General features: G+C 36.4%; 3 protein-coding genes across 4 annotated transcripts in view; 1 reads left to right on the plus strand and 2 right to left on the minus strand.

Annotated features, from left to right (window-relative positions):
• Nucleotides 1-7,114, plus strand: part of LOC107854548 (V-type proton ATPase subunit d2) — a 22,104-nt gene extending 14,990 nt beyond the window's left edge. The window contains exons 3-10 of the mRNA XM_016699559.2: nt 4,363-4,470; nt 4,548-4,650; nt 5,047-5,127; nt 5,222-5,307; nt 5,412-5,471; nt 5,556-5,604; nt 6,358-6,492; nt 6,657-7,114. Coding sequence (XP_016555045.1) covers nt 4,363-4,470; nt 4,548-4,650; nt 5,047-5,127; nt 5,222-5,307; nt 5,412-5,471; nt 5,556-5,604; nt 6,358-6,492; nt 6,657-6,788 — 754 coding nt within the window. The 3' untranslated portion in view covers nt 6,789-7,114. The remainder of the gene's footprint in view (nt 1-4,362; nt 4,471-4,547; nt 4,651-5,046; nt 5,128-5,221; nt 5,308-5,411; nt 5,472-5,555; nt 5,605-6,357; nt 6,493-6,656) is intronic.
• A 701-nt stretch (nt 7,115-7,815) lies between these two features.
• On the minus strand, nt 7,816-9,882 carry LOC107854521 (blue copper protein). The gene is made up of 3 exons (XM_016699525.2): nt 9,658-9,882; nt 8,861-9,208; nt 7,816-8,399 (listed from the first exon to the last, which is right to left on the minus strand). Exons 1-3 carry the CDS (start codon nt 9,815-9,817, stop codon nt 8,041-8,043), a joined length of 867 nt encoding a protein of 288 aa, XP_016555011.2. The 5' UTR covers nt 9,818-9,882; the 3' UTR covers nt 7,816-8,040.
• An 889-nt stretch (nt 9,883-10,771) lies between these two features.
• On the minus strand, nt 10,772-16,155 carry LOC107854537 (5-methyltetrahydropteroyltriglutamate--homocysteine methyltransferase). Of its 2 annotated transcripts, none has more exons than XM_016699541.2 (12): nt 15,789-16,155; nt 14,076-14,429; nt 13,893-13,980; nt 13,540-13,667; nt 13,076-13,467; nt 12,818-12,981; nt 12,616-12,696; nt 12,360-12,526; nt 12,177-12,282; nt 11,811-12,061; nt 11,517-11,718; nt 10,772-11,432 (listed from the first exon to the last, which is right to left on the minus strand). In XM_016699541.2, the coding sequence occupies exons 2-12, from the start codon at nt 14,423-14,425 to the stop codon at nt 11,064-11,066; spliced, it is 2,298 nt and encodes a 765-aa protein (XP_016555027.2). In that variant the 5' UTR covers nt 14,426-14,429; nt 15,789-16,155; the 3' UTR covers nt 10,772-11,063. The 2 variants fall into 2 exon arrangements, with proteins under 2 accessions (XP_016555027.2, XP_016555028.2); XM_016699542.2 differs by having other exon boundaries at nt 15,665-15,867.
• Nucleotides 16,156-18,982: the final 2,827 nt, after the last annotated feature.

The raw sequence follows: 18,982 nt of genomic DNA on the forward strand, positions 1-18,982 counted from the left end.
TAGGTCCATAGATATATGGAACGGGGTGGTGGAAAAATGTGAAAGAAGACTTGTGAATTGGAAAAACCAATACCTCTCTTTGGGGGGAAAACTAACACTTATTAACAGTATTTTGGATTCTATGCCTACTTACATGATGTCTCTTTTCTCTATTCCTAATGGTGTTATTCAGAGACTCGATGCTCTAAGAAGGAACTTTCTCTGGGAAGGAAATAGTGAAATAAAAAAAATTCACTTTGTCAAGTGGAATGCTCTAATTGGTAGTAAATAGGCTGGGGGGCTAGGGATAAGGAATTTGAAAACCCAAAACCAATGCCTTGTGATGAAATGGCTTTGGAGATTTGCATTCGGAGAGCAGGCTTTATGGAAGGAGATAATCAAGCTGAAATATGAAATGGATGGTCACTGGACTACCAAATTGGTCACTAGCACTTACGGAATTAGTCTTTGGAGAGCTATCAGGAATCTATGACCAAAACTAAGAGAAAACTGCAGCATAAAGATGGAAAATGGCATGAAGGTTCTATTCTGGGACGATAGATGGCTGGAGCAAGGCACTTTAAAAGATTTATTTTCTGATATTTACATCCTCAACCAGCAACAAAATGCCACTGTCGCAGAGGTATGGTCAAGCCAGGGATGGAATTTGAGCTTCAGGAAACCATTAAATGATTGGGAGATTCAAAGGTTAGTAGAGTTCTTTAGAATTCTGGAGCAATTCAAAGGAACAACCACTTCACAAAATAGTTTGGATCAAGGCAGATTCAATACTCAGGAGGCCTACATGAAGTTCAATACTTTCAACAATCAAGTTGGTAGTTGGCCCTGGAAACTAATTTGGAAAGTAAAAATCCCCCTTAAAAGTTTCATGTTTTACTTGGTTATTGGCTAAACAGGCAGTGTTTACCAAGGGAAATCTAATGAAAAGAGGTTTCAATCCAAATCCAACATGTTTCTTATGCGAAGAAGTGGATGAAACAGTCACTCATCTCTTTCTACACTGTAGGATCACTAGTTATTTGTGGAAGATCTTCCTCAACATGAAGGGACTGCATTTGGTGATGCCAAAGAGGATAGTACAGACACTGAAAATCTAGAGCAGCTATGCTAGTATATCTGGTCATAAAGAAAGATGGAAAATCATACCTGCATGCATTTGGTGGTCCATGTGGAAAGAAAGAAATCTCAAATGCTTCCAGAATAAGTGCAACAACATACAAAAGATGAAGATGAATTGCATAGTATTATTTCATTTTTGGTTTAAACAGGAGGTGAGTGGAGTACCGCTGGCATATATCAGAGCAATTAAGGATATGTATGATGGAGCGAAAACCCAGGTGAGGACGGCGGGAGGAGACTCAGAGCATTTCACTGTCCTGACAGGATTGCATCAGGGATCTACTCTTAGTCCCTTTTTGTTTGCGTTGGTGATGGATGTGTTGACGCGGCGTATTCAAGGGGAGGTGCCGTGGTGTATGGTTTTTTCAGACGATGTAGTTCTGATAGATGAGACTCGAGGGGGTGTGAATGACAAATTAGAGGTGTGGAGGCAAACTCTTGAGTCTAAAGGGTTCAGGGTGAGCAGAAGCAAGATAGAGTATGTGGAATGCAAGTTTAATGACGTGAGGCGGGAGAATGAGGTAGTAGTGAAGCTGGAAGCACAGGAGGTATGTAAGAGGGATAATTTCAAGTATCTTGGGTCCGTGATCCAGAGTAACGGTGAGATTGACGAGGATGTCTCGCACCGTATTGGGGCGGGATGGATGAAGTGGAAGCTCGCGTCGGGGGTGCTGTGTGATAAGAAGGTGCCGCCCAAGCTTAAAGGCAAATTCTACAGGGTGGTAGTCCGTCCGGCCTTGTTGTATGGAGCGGAGTGTTGGCCAGTTAAGAACTCCCACATCCAAAAAATGAAGGTGGCAGAAATGCGGATGTTGCGCTGGATGTGTGGGCTGACTAGAGGGGATAGAGTTCGGAATGAGACTATTCGGGAGAAGGTTGGTGTGACTTCAGTGGAGTGCAAGATGCGGGTAGCACGATTGAGATGGTTCGGACACGTGAAGAGGAGGGGCATAGATGCCCCGGTCCGTAGGTGTGAGAGGCTAGCGTTGGATGGTTTTAGGCGGGGTAGGGGTAGGCTGAAGAAGTACTGGGGTGAGGTGATTAGGCGGGACATGGAACAGTTACAGCTCACTGAGGACATGACCCTAGATAGGAAGGTCTGGAGGACGCGAATTACGGCAGAGGACTAGGGCCAGTTTGGGTCGCTAGTGTAGGGAATTACTTGGTGGGGGTTTTATTCCTGTTATGATTCCGTGTTCCGTGTTCCGTGTTGCATTACGAATGTATGTGCTTTCCTCTGCTCTCCTCTGTTTTATATTACTTATGGGTGCCGTATTTATGTTATGTAATCTGCTTCTGTGCTTTACTATGTGTTTGTGTGGTATCTCGTGCCTTGAGCTGGGGGTCTATCGGAAACAGCCTTTCTACTTCTTCAGAGGTAGAGGTATGGACTGCGTACATCTTACCCCCCCAGACCCCACTAGGTGGGAATACACTGGGTTTGTTGTTGTTGTTGTTGTTGGTTTAAATAGGAGTACATGGAAGATCTAGAATCAGTTATGGATGTTTTAGGCTCATTATAAGTTTTTGCTATAGGGTTGAAGATCTTCCTGTTACTCGCCTACAATTGTAATTATGGAAAACTGTAACATGTTGTGGCAGGTTTGATTGTTTTGGAATAGAAAACTAATTGTTACCTTCTCAAAAAAAAAAACATAAGGCAAATCGCTCTGCAGAGACTTAGATCAGACCACAATCCTATAGCATTACAAGGGGGTGTATGGAATAGAAACAAGAACTATTTTAAGTTTGAAAATTGGTGGCTTAGCACTGAGGGCTTTATTGACAGAAGCAGCAACTAGTGGTGTTCTTTCAACTTCTCAGGAAACCTGACTTCATTCTTGCTTCAAAACTTAAGGCTTTTAAAATTAAACTTAAGGAATTGAGCAAAAGTGAAGAAGGAAATCTCGGGTCCAAAAGGAAAATTCTTGTGGAAAAACTATCCAAGTTTAACGAGATCATGCAGAGCAGAGGGTTATCAGATTTGGAGATATTAAACAAGAACTCAACTTTACTAGAGTTCGAGGAGTTGCTCAAACATGAGGAAATCTCATGGAGACAAAAGTCTAGATCACTATGGCTCAAGGAGGGGATAGAAACACTAAGTTCTTCCACAAAATAGTCAATGCCCACAAAAGATACAACAACATTGATCAGTTGGTAATTGAAGTAGAAATGTCCCAAGATCTTAACAGAATAGAAGGGGAGATGGTTGAGTATTACAAGAAGTTGTACACTGAAACCAATAACTGGAGACCTGCTTTCAGAGACATCAATTGCCCCAGACTTACAGTGGAGGAGAAAGAGAATTTACAAAGAAATTTTGAGGAAAGTGAAATCTTGAGTTGTTTGAAAATGTGTGCAATTGACAAAGCCCCTGGCCCTGATGGCTTCACTATGGGCTTCTTTTTGAAATGTTGGGAGGTCGTGAAGGGAGACATCATGAAAGCTTTTCAAAATTTCCATGAGCAGGAAATCTTTGAAAAGAGTCTGAATGCTACCTTTATAACTCTTAATACCTAAGAAGAAAGGCTCCAAAGAACTGAAAGACTTCATACCTATTAGCCTGATTGGAAGTATTTACAAATTGTTTGCCAAAGTTACAGAGAGAATGAAAGGGATCATGGTCAAACTTGTTAAACTTGTTGATTATCACCAGGCTTTTATCAGAGGTAGACAGATCATGGATGCAGTACTTATTGCTAATGAGGCTATAGACTCAAGAGAGAAACAAAAGAAACCAGGAATCTTGTGTAAACTCGACATGGAGAAGGCCATGTCAATTGGGATTATCTAACTATGAACTTGTTTTAGACAAAAGTTTCAAAACTCTTTTCTTTCATTCTTTCTTAAACACGTAAAAACAAGAAGAGAAAAGAATATGTGAGTTACTGTGCTCGAGATAACCCTCACCTTTAGATCTTGAATTTAATGAGCCATGCTATGTTTTAAACTAAATTAAACATTTCAGGTGTATCATCTTTTCCAACTGTTTTCCAATAATTTTAAACAAACAAAGAAGCGGATGTTTCACCTCGGAACAAGCATATGCATGACTAAATGTAGGGTGGTTATGTCATGCTTATTATTCTGATGCTAAGCATTTGATTTTGTAACAAATATTTACACAGCAATACTGGTCAGTGTTGAGCCTTAAGTGGCATTATGGACATCTAGCTTAATGTGTTACCCACTTCTGCTACATAATTGAATCTGAGCGTGGTATTTAATCATATGGTTCAGGTATGGTCACATGATTGATAATGTTGTCTTAATTGTCACGGGGACTTTGCATGAGAGAGATGTCCAAGAACTGTTGGAGAAATGCCATCCTTTGGGCATGTTTGACAGGTAGTTTTCCGAATGCGTACCTTAGATTATTAGAGCTGAATGAAAGCATGTATTTACTATCCTAATTTATTCTGCAGCATTGCTTCTCTGGCAGTTGCCCAGAATATGAGGGAGCTATACAGGCTGGTGCTCGTTGACACACCTTTGGCTCCATACTTCTCTGAGTGCATTACTTCAGAGGTATCAAATGCTTCACTCTTTACTTTTAACTTTGATAGGTAATCAGTACTACGTGTTTCTTTTCCCAAAAAAATGTTGCCCTGTACCTTTATTTTTTCTTGAGCATAGACTTTTTCTATGCTTTCTGTCCCTATGAAGAAATTAATGTGTAAATGGTTGTAGGTTCTTGCACACTTCATAAGTAGTTAACCAGCATCTTTTCCCCACATTTTACCAGAGCCTAGAATTCTGTCACGATTTCTTGCAGTTTTTAGGATGATAGTTATTTTATTTTTCGATACTCCTAGAGTTTGTGGTTGTTGGGAGTATCTTAATCATGCATCAGTTGGTTTTATCTGTCTGTTTTCTTCCATATATAGATATTTTGTTTTATTTATAGGACTTACTTTTGAGCAGGACTTGGATGACATGAACATTGAGATTATGAGAAACACACTGTACAAGGCATACCTTGAAGATTTCTACAGATTTTGCCAGGTACAGTTGTAAACTTTTCTATCATATTTTCCTACTCTACACTTTAATGAAGCTTAACACTCATTTCACTTGTTTAATATGAATTTTCAAATAGAAACTAGGTGGTGCAACTGCGGAGATCATGTCTGATTTACTTTCTTTTGAGGCCGATAGAAGAGCTGTTAATATTACCATAAACAGGTATGTCATTGTTTTGAGATTTCCTGTTAGCCTTCCGGGTAAAGTTAATTGTATACCTTCTCAAAATACTTATATTGTTAACTACAAATGTTTTTCCTTTACAGCATTGGCACTGAGCTTACACGTGATGACCGCCGGAAGTTGTACTCTAATTTTGGCCTGCTGTAAGTTCATGTGGATCAATCATTTATGTTATTGATGTCATATGCCGCATAACCTCTCACTCTGACATTATCTATGCTAAATAGTTATCCCTACGGTCACGAGGAACTTGCCATATGTGAAGATATTGATCAGGTATTGTACGACCAACTTTTAGTTATTTTTCTTGTTGCAGCTTTTACCCATTCTTTCGCTTTGTTAAATAATAGTTAGCTAGCTTAGGGGATTCATATTGTTTTTGAGTACAACATTGCATGCAATTGTTGTTGTGAAGCATTATATATTTCTTGGAGGGTTTAATACTACTCGAAGGGAGAGGATGCGTAAGGGGAAGTTAAGACAAAACGAGTGCAGAATGTTTGTAAATTAAAAGGGTACAAACATATTAATACTTTTGTTGGGGCTAAAAGTTATAATGAATTAATGACAAATTAAGAAGGGTGTGTTTGACAGAAAATGTTTTTGAATTTTCCATGTTTGGTTGGTCAAAATCTTTAGAGAGCATTTTCTCTTGGAAATAAGAAAAATGACTCCCCTAATGAAAATGTGGAAAACAAGTTCTGCTGGTAATATTCCACATTTATTATGTCCTCCCACCCTCCATCACACCTCATCTTCACCCCTACCCCCATCCGCTCCATCCCCAACCCCTACTCTCACCTCCCATAGTACTTGTCTAGATCATATACAAATTCTTTTAGGATAATACTTGTTGTTTACATACCGAACACAAGAAAATAAGTAAGAAATTCACTTATTTTCCTACAAAACATCTTCATGGAAAACATTTTCCTTCATACCCAACACACCCTAAAATGATATCTTTTGTCTTCTATCATCCCTACATTGTGCTTAATCTTTTAATTGTCCTTATACTTCTTGTTGTAGGTCCGCGGTGTCATGGAAAAATACCCCCCTTATCAATCCATATTTTCTAAGCTGGCATATGGGGAGAGCCAGATGCTCGACAAGGCTTTCTATGAAGAGGAAGTGAAACGCCTCTGCTTATCTTTTGAACAACAGGTTTCTTCATTTGAGCTATCTATATTGTTAATGCTCTTATTTGTACAGGAAAACTTCAAAATTTTCCCATCCCAAAAACTTTCCTCCCTAGATACGCAGCAGAAACAGAACAACCTTTTAATCTGTCTGCTTCGTTATTGATATTTTTTTTGTTTTCATTGCAGTTCCACTATGGTGTATTCTTTTCATATATAAGGCTGAGAGAGCAGGAGATCAGGAACTTAATGTGGATTTCTGAATGCGTCTCTCAGAACCAAAAAACCAGAGTCCACGACAGTGTTGTTTTCATATTTTAGTAATTTAGCCATATTTGTGATCACGTGCCTCCATGCTCGTATGTAAATTTGATTTTCACGGCCATTTGTCGATAACTATTGAGTTTTTGGTTAAGAAGGCCAGGTCCCAGCCGTAGGATGGGGATTACAGTAATTGTGAGGCCATTCTCTGTGGAACTTACCATATATCTCCTATGCCCCCGATCATAGGATGGGGGTTACAGTTTCACACGGATATTACCCCGTTTGTTTGCAACTTTTCCTAATAAGTCATTGTATGTTGGTTAAAAATTGTCATCTGGAACGATACTTGGATTGATGTGTATCAATGAATTGGTATTTGTTGAGTTTGCTGCTATCATTTTACCTGAATGCCTGATTTTATTTTTATGGCTATTTCCCTTTGGTACCATTAGACTTCATATTGGTGTTGATATATGCTTTCTGGATGTAAGGTTTACTTTGTTTAGATATTTATTTAGTTAACTCAAAAGACTATCTATACTGAGTGTTTTTTTCCTCACAGTAATACTCCTTTTGTTACATCGTTAAAAAGTTCCTCATACGACAAACTCCATTTACTCATTTCTGTATTTCCTTTTCCCAACTGCTTGGATATGCTTTATTTCAAATCGAGGGTCTATCAGAAATATCCTCTTTATCTTCACGAGGTACTGGTAAAGTTTGTGTACATCTACCTTCTTCAAACTCCATTTGTGAGATTATACTGGGTTTGCGTTGTTATCTACCCTCTCCGAGTCTCATTTGTGTTGTTCTAATGTAAGATAGAACACAGGGGGGCGTTTGGTACGCTGGATGGAAGAGCAAGGATTTTCCATGGGATTTTGATCTCCTGCCTTTTTTATGGAATAGTAAAGTCCCACTATTTTAGTACAAATAGCAGGATACAATAATTTCGGAATTATCTAATATCTCAACTCAAATACAGGATAAATTTAAATTCGGAATTATTATCCTTTACCTACGTACCAAAGGCATGTACATGTAGGAAACCGAATTAATTAGACAAAAATGAAGTGATAAGAAATGATGAAATCAGAGTTACTATTCCAATTACACTTACATGTAGGAAATATTGTTAAAAGTCCATGAAAGACTTGCATAACATTATTAGCACCCTCCCATCCCTCACAAAATAAAAATCCTTCCCCAAAAGACAAACCAATTATTCATTTATTCCAATACAAATGTAACACTCAATTTGGATCAAACTAACACAAATGTGAACATTCCGAAGGTCACTCACTTTGGATCAAACTAATGTTAGAATTGTCCAAATTAAGACCACACCTCCAACAAAAATCTTGTATGCAGACATAGGAACCCTGTTTGAATGGTTTGAATCATCCTTAGTCCCCGGTGCCGGTGCTGGAGCAGTAGTTGTCGGTGCAGGGACGGGAGCTTCGCCTTCCACGGTGATGGCAAGCTTTTGGTTATGGTCAGAGCAGTGTGTTGGAAAACCACAAATGTACCATTTTTTACCAGGCTGAGCCAATGTAATAACATCATGGCCACTAGTTAATCCTTCACTTGGTGGAGGGATTATGCAGTCTTTGAAAGATGTTTGGTTCACTTTGAACACATTATGATGTCCTTTGGTATACTTGAAGACTGCATCAAACACAAATAGGAAGATAGAAAATTGTTATAAGTAATATTCACAATTAAACTAGTGGAATGTAGCTTCCCTTGAAGTTGTATAAGTGCCCTCGTGATCCTAATTTATGTGTCATACTTTCCTTTTCTAGTTATATAAGTACGCTCGCTTGCTTCTTGTTTCCTGAAGCGGTTAAATATTTTGAAACGATCTAATTTGTTGAAACGATTAGTATTTGTAAATAGGGGTGTATACAAAATGTATTATAGGATGCACTTTTACATTGAACAAAACTTCAATTGCTTACTAGACTCTCCTTCCAAAATAGGGCAAGTTACACATTTGGTCAGTCCGCCAAAATAATTACATACACTACCAAATATATAAAATATATTCATTTATTTAGTGTTCTTTTGATGGATGATTATTTGTGTCAATTTTATGTTAAGTGATACATAAGAATAATATATCATACCTAATTTGTCTCCAACCTTGAAAGTTTTGCCCTTAGCCCAAGCTTGATAATCAACATCAATGGCCCATCCCTTATCACCTCCTACCCAATACTCCATCGGAGATGCCGGTGCCGGAGCGACGGGTGCCGGTGCCGGAGCTTCTCCCTCCACGGTGATGACAAGCTTTTGCTTATGGTCAGAGCAATGTGTTGGTATACCACAAATATACCATTTTTTACCAGGCTTAACCAATGTAATAGCATCATAGCCACTAGTTAATGCTTCACTTGGTGGAGGGACCACGCAATTTTGGAAAGCTGTTTGGTTCACTTTGAACACATTGTGATGCCCTTGTGTATATTTAAAAACTGCAATTACAAGAAAAAAAAAATGTATATTTTTTAAAGTAATTACAGGTAAAATTTTGATAAACAGTAATCATACCACAACAACAACATACTCAATATATTCCTACAAAGTGTACGCAGAGGTGGGGTAGAGAGATTGTTTTCAACAGACCGTTGGCTCAAGAGATAAATTGTAATCGGTTATTTGGTAAAAATAATAATTAACATGATATGACAAGTTAAAATTCAATGATAATATAAAAAACTCCACTATCAGTATATATAACTCAAATTCATTATATCATAGTAATAGCGCAAGCTAGACACTATCGCGGACATGGAATTTGAAGTTCTATAGTTGAAACTCTATGAAAATATCCTGGAATTTCACCTTTGAAATTTCAAACTCCGCGATAATAGCTATTTTTCGCTTACCGAGACTAAATGGCTATTTTTGCAATTTATCATACCTAGAGTGTCTCCAACTTTGAAAACTTTGTCCTTGGCCCAAGCTTGATAATCAACACCAAGAGCCCAGCCCTTTTCACCTCCTACCCAATGCTCAGTTGCCATTGTGATTATTGGCAATAATCCAATCATAAAGCAAAAAATAATAATCTTGAAAGCCATTGAATTATTTTTTTTTGTAAGGAGATTTTACTTAAATGGAAACTTTTTGAATGTATTGAAATAAGAAAAATTGGTGTAGCTATTTATAGCTTAATATAACAACAAAATTTATTGAGAATGACAAAGTGATTTCATTGTATTCTAAGTACGTGAACCCCAATGAAATAACAAAGAGATATTCGTTTGATACTTTCGTAAAGTTCAAAGAAGAGGAGGAGAAAAAATATGGTAAGAAAACATTTTTCACGGATAGAAGCGGATTCAGAATTTAAAATTTATGAATTTCTATAACGAGCTCAAATTGTATAATAATAACTTGTTTATATAAGGTATGAGCAAAAGCTATTAGATTTATGTGAAGTCGAGTATTATACTCTAGATCCACCTCTGTCAAGTATGTATTATTTGCATTTTACAAATGTCTATACGATGTTTAGTAATCTTACTCATAATTAGATTATTTATGTGAACTAATTTCTTGAGCGAGTTAGAAATACATCGCCTTTTATTATTAACTAATTGTTTTTTAAAAAAAAAACAATAAAAAAGTTTTATTGTTATTATACATGTAAATTTTGATACTGATTTGTTCTTTATGTGTTGTTATATCTTGATCCCAAAAGACACAAGAGAATATACCTAAGTAAATGATGGTTTGGAGGAAATTTGACATTTTGATTTGGCAAATTGTGATACTCTCTAAGGTCCACATACAAGTGTTGTGTTGCCCGAAACCGAATTGCCAGTAGAGCCAGGAATGACTAGTGGCACGAAACTAACTTTTCTCCTTTCTTTATACTCAAGTGGCTGACCGAATTGGACCCCATCCGCTGCACCACATCCTTTGGTGGTAGTAACTTTTTAAGTTATTTAACTTCAACTTGATTTTATGAAATGACAAGTAAAATGAGACATGGTAAATAAAAGTAGAAACAAGGACATAATGCTAAAATGTGAGCATAAACGGACTAATATTTCTCTGATTTCTTCTCCAAAGAATACCATCAATCCGCTTGCTGTTGTATTGGTAATAAGAAAATCCGAAAACCAACATGAAAAAAGCTCAAACAAAAAAAAAAAAAAAAAAATCAGCAAATGGCCCAGAGGGCAGACTAATCTACACAATAATATTTCATCACCAGTACAAATTATTAAAATCAACAAAGAAATTTCTCATTCGAGTTCAAAGTAACACCACTATGGGCATAGTTGATTCAAGAATCCTCCTCCAGTTGATCAATTCAACTCACTTGGCGCTGGCGAGTTGAGTGCGGATGGCCTTGGCTGCGGACACCATGTTTTGCAATGCTGGCTTCACCTCAGTGTACTTACGAGTCTTGAGACCACAGTCGGGGTTGACCCACAAGATGTTGGTGTCAAGAACTGCAAGCATCTTGTTAACTCTGTCAGCAATCTCTTCGGCAGATGGTATTCTAGGAGAGTGGATATCGTAGACACCAGGTCCAATGCCAGCTCCGTATTTCACTCCCTCCCTGAAAACGGAGAGGAGCTTCTCATCGGAACGTGAGTTCTCAATGGTGATCACATCAGCATCCATGTCGATGATGGAGTGGATGATATCGTTGAAGTTGGAGTAGCACATGTGGGTGTGGATCTGCAGGAAGACAAGCTCGTTAACAAGCAGGTATCAGGTAAAAAGAAGTTCCAATGTTTAAAACAAGAAGATGAGATAGGGGACCTGTGTGGTGTCCTGGATGCCGACGTTGGTGATTCTGAAGGAGTGGACAGCCCAGTTCAAGTAGAATGCATGTTCAGATTTCCTCAAAGGCAAACCCTCTCTCAAAGCAGCTTCATCGATTTGGATCACGGTGATGCCAGCCTTCTCCAAATCCTCCACTTCATCCTTAATGGCCAAAGCAATCTGGTAGCAGGTCTCAAACCTAGAAACAGCGATGATGGAGGTTACATTGAGTTCATTACACATGAAAGGAGGAGGTTAAAGGTCGAATTACAAGAGGGGTGCAGATGTTACCTTGGCTGGTCATTTCTGACAAAAGACCAGTTGAGAATGGTGACAGGGCCGGTAAGCATTCCCTTCATTGGCCTCTTGGTCATGCTTTGAGCTTTTGAGGACCAGAAGACAGTCATTGCCTTGGGGCGGCTCACATCACCATAGATGATTGGTGGCTTCACACATCGAGATCCATAAGATTGAACCCACCCATTGGCAGTGAAAGCAAAACCAGATAGCTGCTCTCCGAAGTACTCAACCATATCGTTCCTCTGCATACATCAAGAATTCAAATTTACTGATCCATACATTATGCATGCAAGTGTGAGCATGTGGACACAAAACACAGCAAAACATGCATGGAAGCTAAGCAGGTAATTGCCCTACCTCAGGCTCTCCGTGAACCAAGACATCAATGTCAAGATCTTCCTGGAGTTCGACAACCTTCTTGATTTCCTCAGTGATAGCTGCAACATACTCCTCCTCAGAGATCCTATAAGTAAATGAATTATCAGAAAAGATGTTCGACAAGATCAACAATAACAAGCATAAAACAAGTATAACACTGACTTCTTGGCCTTGTATTCACGGCGAACTCTTCTAAGCTCAACTGTTTGAGGGAAGGATCCAATGGTGGTTGTAGGCAAAATTGGTAAGTTAAGCTTCTTTTGTTGGGCATCGAGTCTAGCACTAACATTGGTAGCACGGCGGTGGTCAGATCCTTGAAGAGCAGCAGACTGAGATATCGGAAGAGTAAAGGTAGTTAGTCAAATACGATACAAGTCATTAATTAGAAAGAGAAGACTTCCTTCAGTTCAAAACTTACAGCCTTTTGAACAGCTTCATTTGTCACTCTTGGGGAGGACTTCCTGGAAGCTTGAGCAGCAGCATTGGCAGAGAAAAATGCCTGAAAGTACAAAGAACGCATTTAGCCGTATATACAAAAACTCTGTAGAGAGTAATAGCAAAGAAAAAACATTTTCCTTATGCACTTTTTAAAGTCCTTCTTAGTTAAGAAGGAACTATACCTCATCCTTGGCACCAGACAATGCCTTGGCCAAAGCATTAACTTCAACAACCTTTTGGGCAGCAAATGCCAGCCATGATTTGATTTCATCATCTAATTTGGTCTCGTTGATCAGATCAACAGCGGTGTGGAGTAGGGAGCATGATGTAGAGACAACAAGCTTGTCTGCATAAGTGAATATGAACATGAATCATCTTCTGTGATAAGTCACCAACGGAATCACTACCAACTACCAAGTGACGAGGTTGTAACACATTACCTTTTCCCACAACGCCCTCAAGAGATTGCAGGAGAGCAAGAGATGCAGCAAGATCATTTGCCCAGATGTTCCTTCCATCAACAACTCCAGCAAACAAGTACTTGCCCGAAGGGAAGCTGCTCTTGATTAAATCGAGTGTCTTAGTTCCACGGACCAAGTCAAAGCCAAAGCCGGTAACTCCCTTCAAGGCAGTGAGGGTTTTGAATGCCTCTGCGGGAACATCAGCAAAGTAGGTCTGGACGAGAACATTAAGGCCGGATAGAGATGACTCCAGATCAGCATAGGCCTTAGTGAATGCTTCCAATTTCTGAGCCTCTAGATCCAACACAAGTGTGGGCTCATCAAACTGAATAAAAGAGGCACCAGCTGCCTTCAACTCCGCGATAACTTCCCTATATTGATAATTTTAAGTTAGAGGATGTACATTACAGACATAGGTGAACTGACGGGGGAAAAATAGTTACTTGTAAATTGGAAGGATTTTGTCCAGAAGTGACAAAAGAGGGAAAGATTTCTCAACACCCTTAGCAGGTTTGGATAGCAACAAGTATGAAACTGGACCAACAAGTACTGGAACAGTATCTACCCCAAGCTGCACGAGTAAAAAGATCAAGATCAACAATCAATTATCCAATCTTCTAATTCCGAACATAAGAACAATAAGATCTAACAAGACAGTGTAATTGGTGCAATGATCTATCAATAAGATCTATTCCATGATGATGAATGATCATATTCATTGTATTTCATTCTAATAGTTCAAAAGTTATACGTGTATCATGAAACGAAAGGAATACGAAAGCAAAAAATCACATACCGCCTTGGCCTCCTTGTACTCATCTACTGCCTTGTGGGAAGCATAAGAAAAGTTAACATCAGGGCCCAACTCGGGGACAATGAAGTGGCTGGATCAAACAATGAATTAACATAAACTTAGTATGCAAACAAGATAATCACGCCTAGTGAAAAGGTTGGAAGAGGTCATCGATGCGTCACTTACTAGTTGGTATCAAACCACTTGGTCATCTCCATAGCAGGGACGGAGGCATTTCCTCTGGCCATTGAGAAGTAAGTACTGAACTCAATCTCACCACCGGTCCAGTTGTACCTAGATGGGACGGCACCAAGCATTGCGGTTGTGTCGAGCATCTGATCATAGTATGAGAAGGTGTTGCTGGGGATGTACTTAATGCCAGCATCAGACATCTGTTTCCAGATGGATGACCTGAGGTCTGCAGACACCTTCTTCAAGTCCTCAGCAGCGCTCTTTCCATCCCAGAAAGACTCGAGAGCAAATTTCAGCTCTCTCTTTGGGCCCATACGAGGATATCCAACAATGTGAGATGCCATTTTTCTGTCCATCAGAAACACACAATCAGAGATTAATCTCATCAATAATTATAAACCGAAAATCATACTCGACGTCGACGCACACACTTTTAACAGATTTTGCTTTCTTGATAAAGATTCCACCAAAATGGGGTTGAATAAATTTCAATAGATATAAAAGATCCAAAGATAGTGCATTATTGGACGATCCAACACAGGATGCCATCATTACTTTTAGAGAGACCGAGCAACATAGGTTTGAGATCAAGGTGAAATTAGATGGTCGATATAGATACTTATAAAGCTTCAAGATTTATTAATTTTTCCTTTTAATTTGAAATGTATCTCTACGAGTCAGTGGTAAGATCTTCGTAAACTCTATCCACCCAGACACCAGACACCACCTTTGAGGTTAAACTAAATACTATGTTGTAATTTTGAAAAGTATTGTCGGTGGTTGACATTCTGATGTGTTGTATTAAATATATGGAATTAGGAAAGTACACAATTAGAGAAAAGCAGATCTTGTCCTTTCTTACTACAACAAACAAAAATGTAAACTTACAGACAAAGGTACAAAATCAACGTAGCAGACAGTGCTATATTCCAAAGAAACATCACACTATAATTGAATAAATGCATTTACTTATCAGATATATGAACTTGAATGCATCAGATCTGAGATTCCTTTTTTAAGAAAAGGGCAGCAGCCCGCAGCCTGGTGCACTAAAGTTCCAGCGCAGAACACAAGAATCTATTATATGCAGCGCATAAAACAATAAAAATTGTATCATAAAACACCCCACACGCACCCTCAAATCAGATCTAATATAAACACAAATATCTCAATACAGATCTGACACTCCTCACCTCTCACTAATACAGATCTAATACTCAATTCTCATGCATAACCATTCACACCCCACAAGCAAAAAAACATCATCCTAGTATAAATCAAAAACAGAAATGAAACCTAACATCACTCCCTAACCATATTCAAAAAGAAAAAAAAAAAACGTAATTGGGGTGGAAGAATTAACACAGTAACAGATCTGTTATATCCCTTCACACCCACAGAATCCTAAACGAAGCATAATAATTGGAGTGGAAGAATTAACACACTAACAGATCCACTATTCAATTTGCGAACATATCCATCAACTCCCCATGAATACAAAAACACATAATATACTTTTTTTAAAAAAAAAAATAAAAAAAAATTGAGTAATAAATGACATAATAAACAAATGGATTTCATACCAATAGTAATACAAACCAAATCAAGAATGACGAAAGAAAAAAAAGACACGATAACAAACTCTAAAGATACAAGAAAAATGGGGGAGGAGAAAGAAATACAAGACTTAGTAACGGCAAAGCGCACCTTTAGGAGGGTAATGGGTAGAAACTGAACCGGTGAAGAAGACTGGTTCTTTTGGTGATGAATGAATGGAAATATGGAGGACGCGAGTTTGAAGGGAAGAAGGTGAGTGAGTTTATATAGGAAAAAATGGGGCTCAGATTTGTGCCAAAAAAAAAAAAAAAAAAAGTTGGTATACTTTGTGTGGTAGATCTACCAAATTAAAAAAATTAAAAATTCACAGCCTCAAAACTTTACCTCAAAATTAACATTGTTGGCCTCATTTTGGTAGTAGTGCCATATTTTCACATTATAGTAGTAAGAATAAATATCCAATAATTCTTATTTAATTTGAAAATTAATAAATACTTTTTTTAAAATTAATATTATTCTTGCTACTGGGGTTGTTTGGTTGGAAAAGAGTTATCTCGAGATAATTAATCTCAAAATTAATTATTCCGAAATAACTTATTCCTTCATGTATACGGGATAACTTATACAACCGTTAAATATAAATGATGGGATAAATAATCCCGGTACAAATTAATATCTTTCACCAAACATGGGATAAAATAGTCCTACAAGTTATCCCAGAATTATTTATCTCTTATACTTCATGCCAAACGACTCCTTGTATTACTCGCTCTATGCATTTTCAAGATATTAAATTTATTATATTTAAAAGATAATATAGTGAAATTATCGTTATTATTTATTGATTCTAATATGTTTGCAAAGTTAATAGAGGACAAATATTATTGAATTAACGAAATATATTTTTTAAAAAAAGAAAAAGACTCAAATATGTTATCGAACTATTTTAAATGACTTATCTATACTATCCGTTATAAATTTGGGTTATCTATACCACTTATATTGAAAGTTTGGCTTATCTATGATGTTGTCGGTACATAAAGGTTCATTCATGTCGTTATTCTAGAATGGTGATTTTGCAAAATTATTTTCTTTTATTAGAGGACCACATTACCAAATTTAAATCAACCACTATTACTTAAAATAAAAAAGAAAAAGAAAAACCAGCCTCATTAAAATAAAATTTTATCCACACAATTGAAATAAAAATTAGAATTATTAAACATATAAATTGGACTAACTAAAAATAAAAATAAAATCATTAATTGTATCAGATTTTATTTAATGGATATGACTCTTTATTTTGATTTTAATAATATTGGTTGATTTAGATTTGATGACGTTTACTTCTAATAGGAAATCATGTGGCAAAAGTATATTTTCAAAATCACACTCATAAAATAATGACACAAAAGTAGAGTCATTTTCAATAATTTGATGACATAATTGAGTTTTTTCTCAAACTCAATTTGTGCGCACATCCATTATTATATATTGTTCTCATTTGAATTCATTTGACTAGCTTTGACTTCACATAATATTTAAGAAAATTAAAAAAATATATATGATTTTAATTTCAAGATATATTAAATATATCAAAATACGTATTCGATATCTACTTTAATCCAAAATAAGTGAATTTTTGAGCTACTTTTCATACTTTCATTTTTATTTTATTTTTTTCAAACTGCCTTTAAACATTTTTTTTTAAGCGAAAAGTTTGTCAAAATAATATCTCTATATTTATGAGGTGAGAGTTAAAGTGCACATCCGCTCTACTATTTTCATTCCTCACTAACAAAATCATATTAAATATATTATCATTTTATTAATAAATAGTAAATAGTAAATAGAGATGATAATATATAAGTGAAGACATATATTATAAACCGTCAAGCTATATACGATGAGATTAATGGAATTTCATCTCTAAGAACTAGAGTCTTCGATTTTGAGTTCGTAAAGAGTGTTGTTCTTAAAGTGTTAAAAAAGAGTTAGTTAATAGGCAAAAGTCATTATATGAATCTGAATTTGTTGGACAGTAAATTTTGAATGCTAGTTAAAGGATATTTATGCTATTAATTTAATTTCGACTATAATAGATCATTTAGTAATTAGTTTCTGTTTTAATTTAGTTGTTTTAGTTACTATTTAGACAATTAAAAAATATTTTATTTGATCATAAGTTTTTAATACTTTCTAAATATTTTTTCTCAGATCTTACTCATAGTGTGAATTTAATACGTGCACTGAATTGTTCTTTTTTTGTCATTAACTTGTAATTTTTTATGTAGATTTCAAATATATAAATTGTACTTCAAATATTTGAAAATTCCATTCAAAATTTACGTCAAACATTAATCATTTAATCCTCCGATTGAAAATAACATCAAACAAATTAAACATAAGGAAATACTATATTTTGCAGGCACCACATTTTTTTTTTTAGAAAGTTGCTGTTAATTGATTTTTAGGTGATCTGAATTATGATTGTATAACAAAATTATACTTACTGTTTATGAGAATTTAAACTCATAAATTTAAAGATGGGGGTTGGGAGTTTCTTTTTGTGTGGTTGTAGTAAAAATTAGGGCTGTGCAACGGTTGGATTGGTTCGATTTTACGTGTTATCGGTTTTCGATTTTTAAATATGTAAAACCAACAACCAACCAATAAGATATTTTCTCATCGGTTTCGGTTTATTGATTTTTGATCCTTAACGGTTCGATTTTCGGCTTAACCAATAAGAAAATGCTTATAAAATAAAAATAGTAACAACTAACATAAAAAAATGAAATCTTAATTATCGCCAAAACCTACGCAATGCATTTTAGTTTATAAGAATCTTCAAATTTAAACAAAATGTTAGTTAGGAAAAAAATTGAATCCTAATTGTTGGAAGCTATAAATGCTTCAAGTTTTTTATTACGATAATAGCCGAACTTTATATTGTGCCTTTGTTGCGCTGAATAGGTTAATACTTTGTGAATCACTGAATTATGAATTAGTAGTGCATATAATCTATATACATACACATATCTCTCTATATATACATACATATATATAGACAGAGATTTAAATATATAACATAAATAGGGATAAAACAATAATTTAGTGTATCCTTATTGGGTTATTGGTTTAACCGATAACTCAATAAGCTAAAACCAATACCGAACCGTTTACCCAATAAATTTTTTTATAAAACCAATAAAAAATCGTTAACCCGATAACCCAATACCAATAACCTAATAACATTTTTATCGGTTCAGTTTATCGGTCGGTTCGTTTTTTCCACAGCCCTAATAAAAATTCTTCTAATTCGTCACATTTTTTTTTAAATTACA

Source organism: Capsicum annuum, chromosome 10 (assembly GCF_002878395.1).
Source record: "Capsicum annuum cultivar UCD-10X-F1 chromosome 10, UCD10Xv1.1, whole genome shotgun sequence".
NCBI lineage: Eukaryota > Viridiplantae > Streptophyta > Magnoliopsida > Solanales > Solanaceae > Capsicum > Capsicum annuum.

Excerpts from the sequence above, each read along its gene's own strand:
- LOC107854521 (XM_016699525.2), bottom strand. The coding sequence starts at position 9,817 with ATGGCTTTCAAGATTATTATTTTTTGCTTTATGATTGGATTATTGCCA. Across the intron at positions 9,209-9,657 it reads CAAAGTTGGAGACACTCTAG|TTTTTAAATATACACAAGGG; the intron begins GTATGATAAATT and ends TTGTAATTGCAG. Across the intron at positions 8,400-8,860 it reads CAAGGTTGGAGACAAATTAG|TCTTCAAGTATACCAAAGGA; the intron begins GTATGATATATT and ends TGTTTGATGCAG.
- LOC107854537 (XM_016699541.2), bottom strand. The coding sequence starts at position 14,425 with ATGGCATCTCACATTGTTGGATATCCTCGTATGGGCCCAAAGAGAGAG. Across the intron at positions 13,668-13,892 it reads AGTACAAGGAGGCCAAGGCG|CTTGGGGTAGATACTGTTCC; the intron begins GTATGTGATTTT and ends TTACTCGTGCAG. Across the intron at positions 12,982-13,075 it reads TGAGGGCGTTGTGGGAAAAG|ACAAGCTTGTTGTCTCTACA; the intron begins GTAATGTGTTAC and ends TCACTTATGCAG.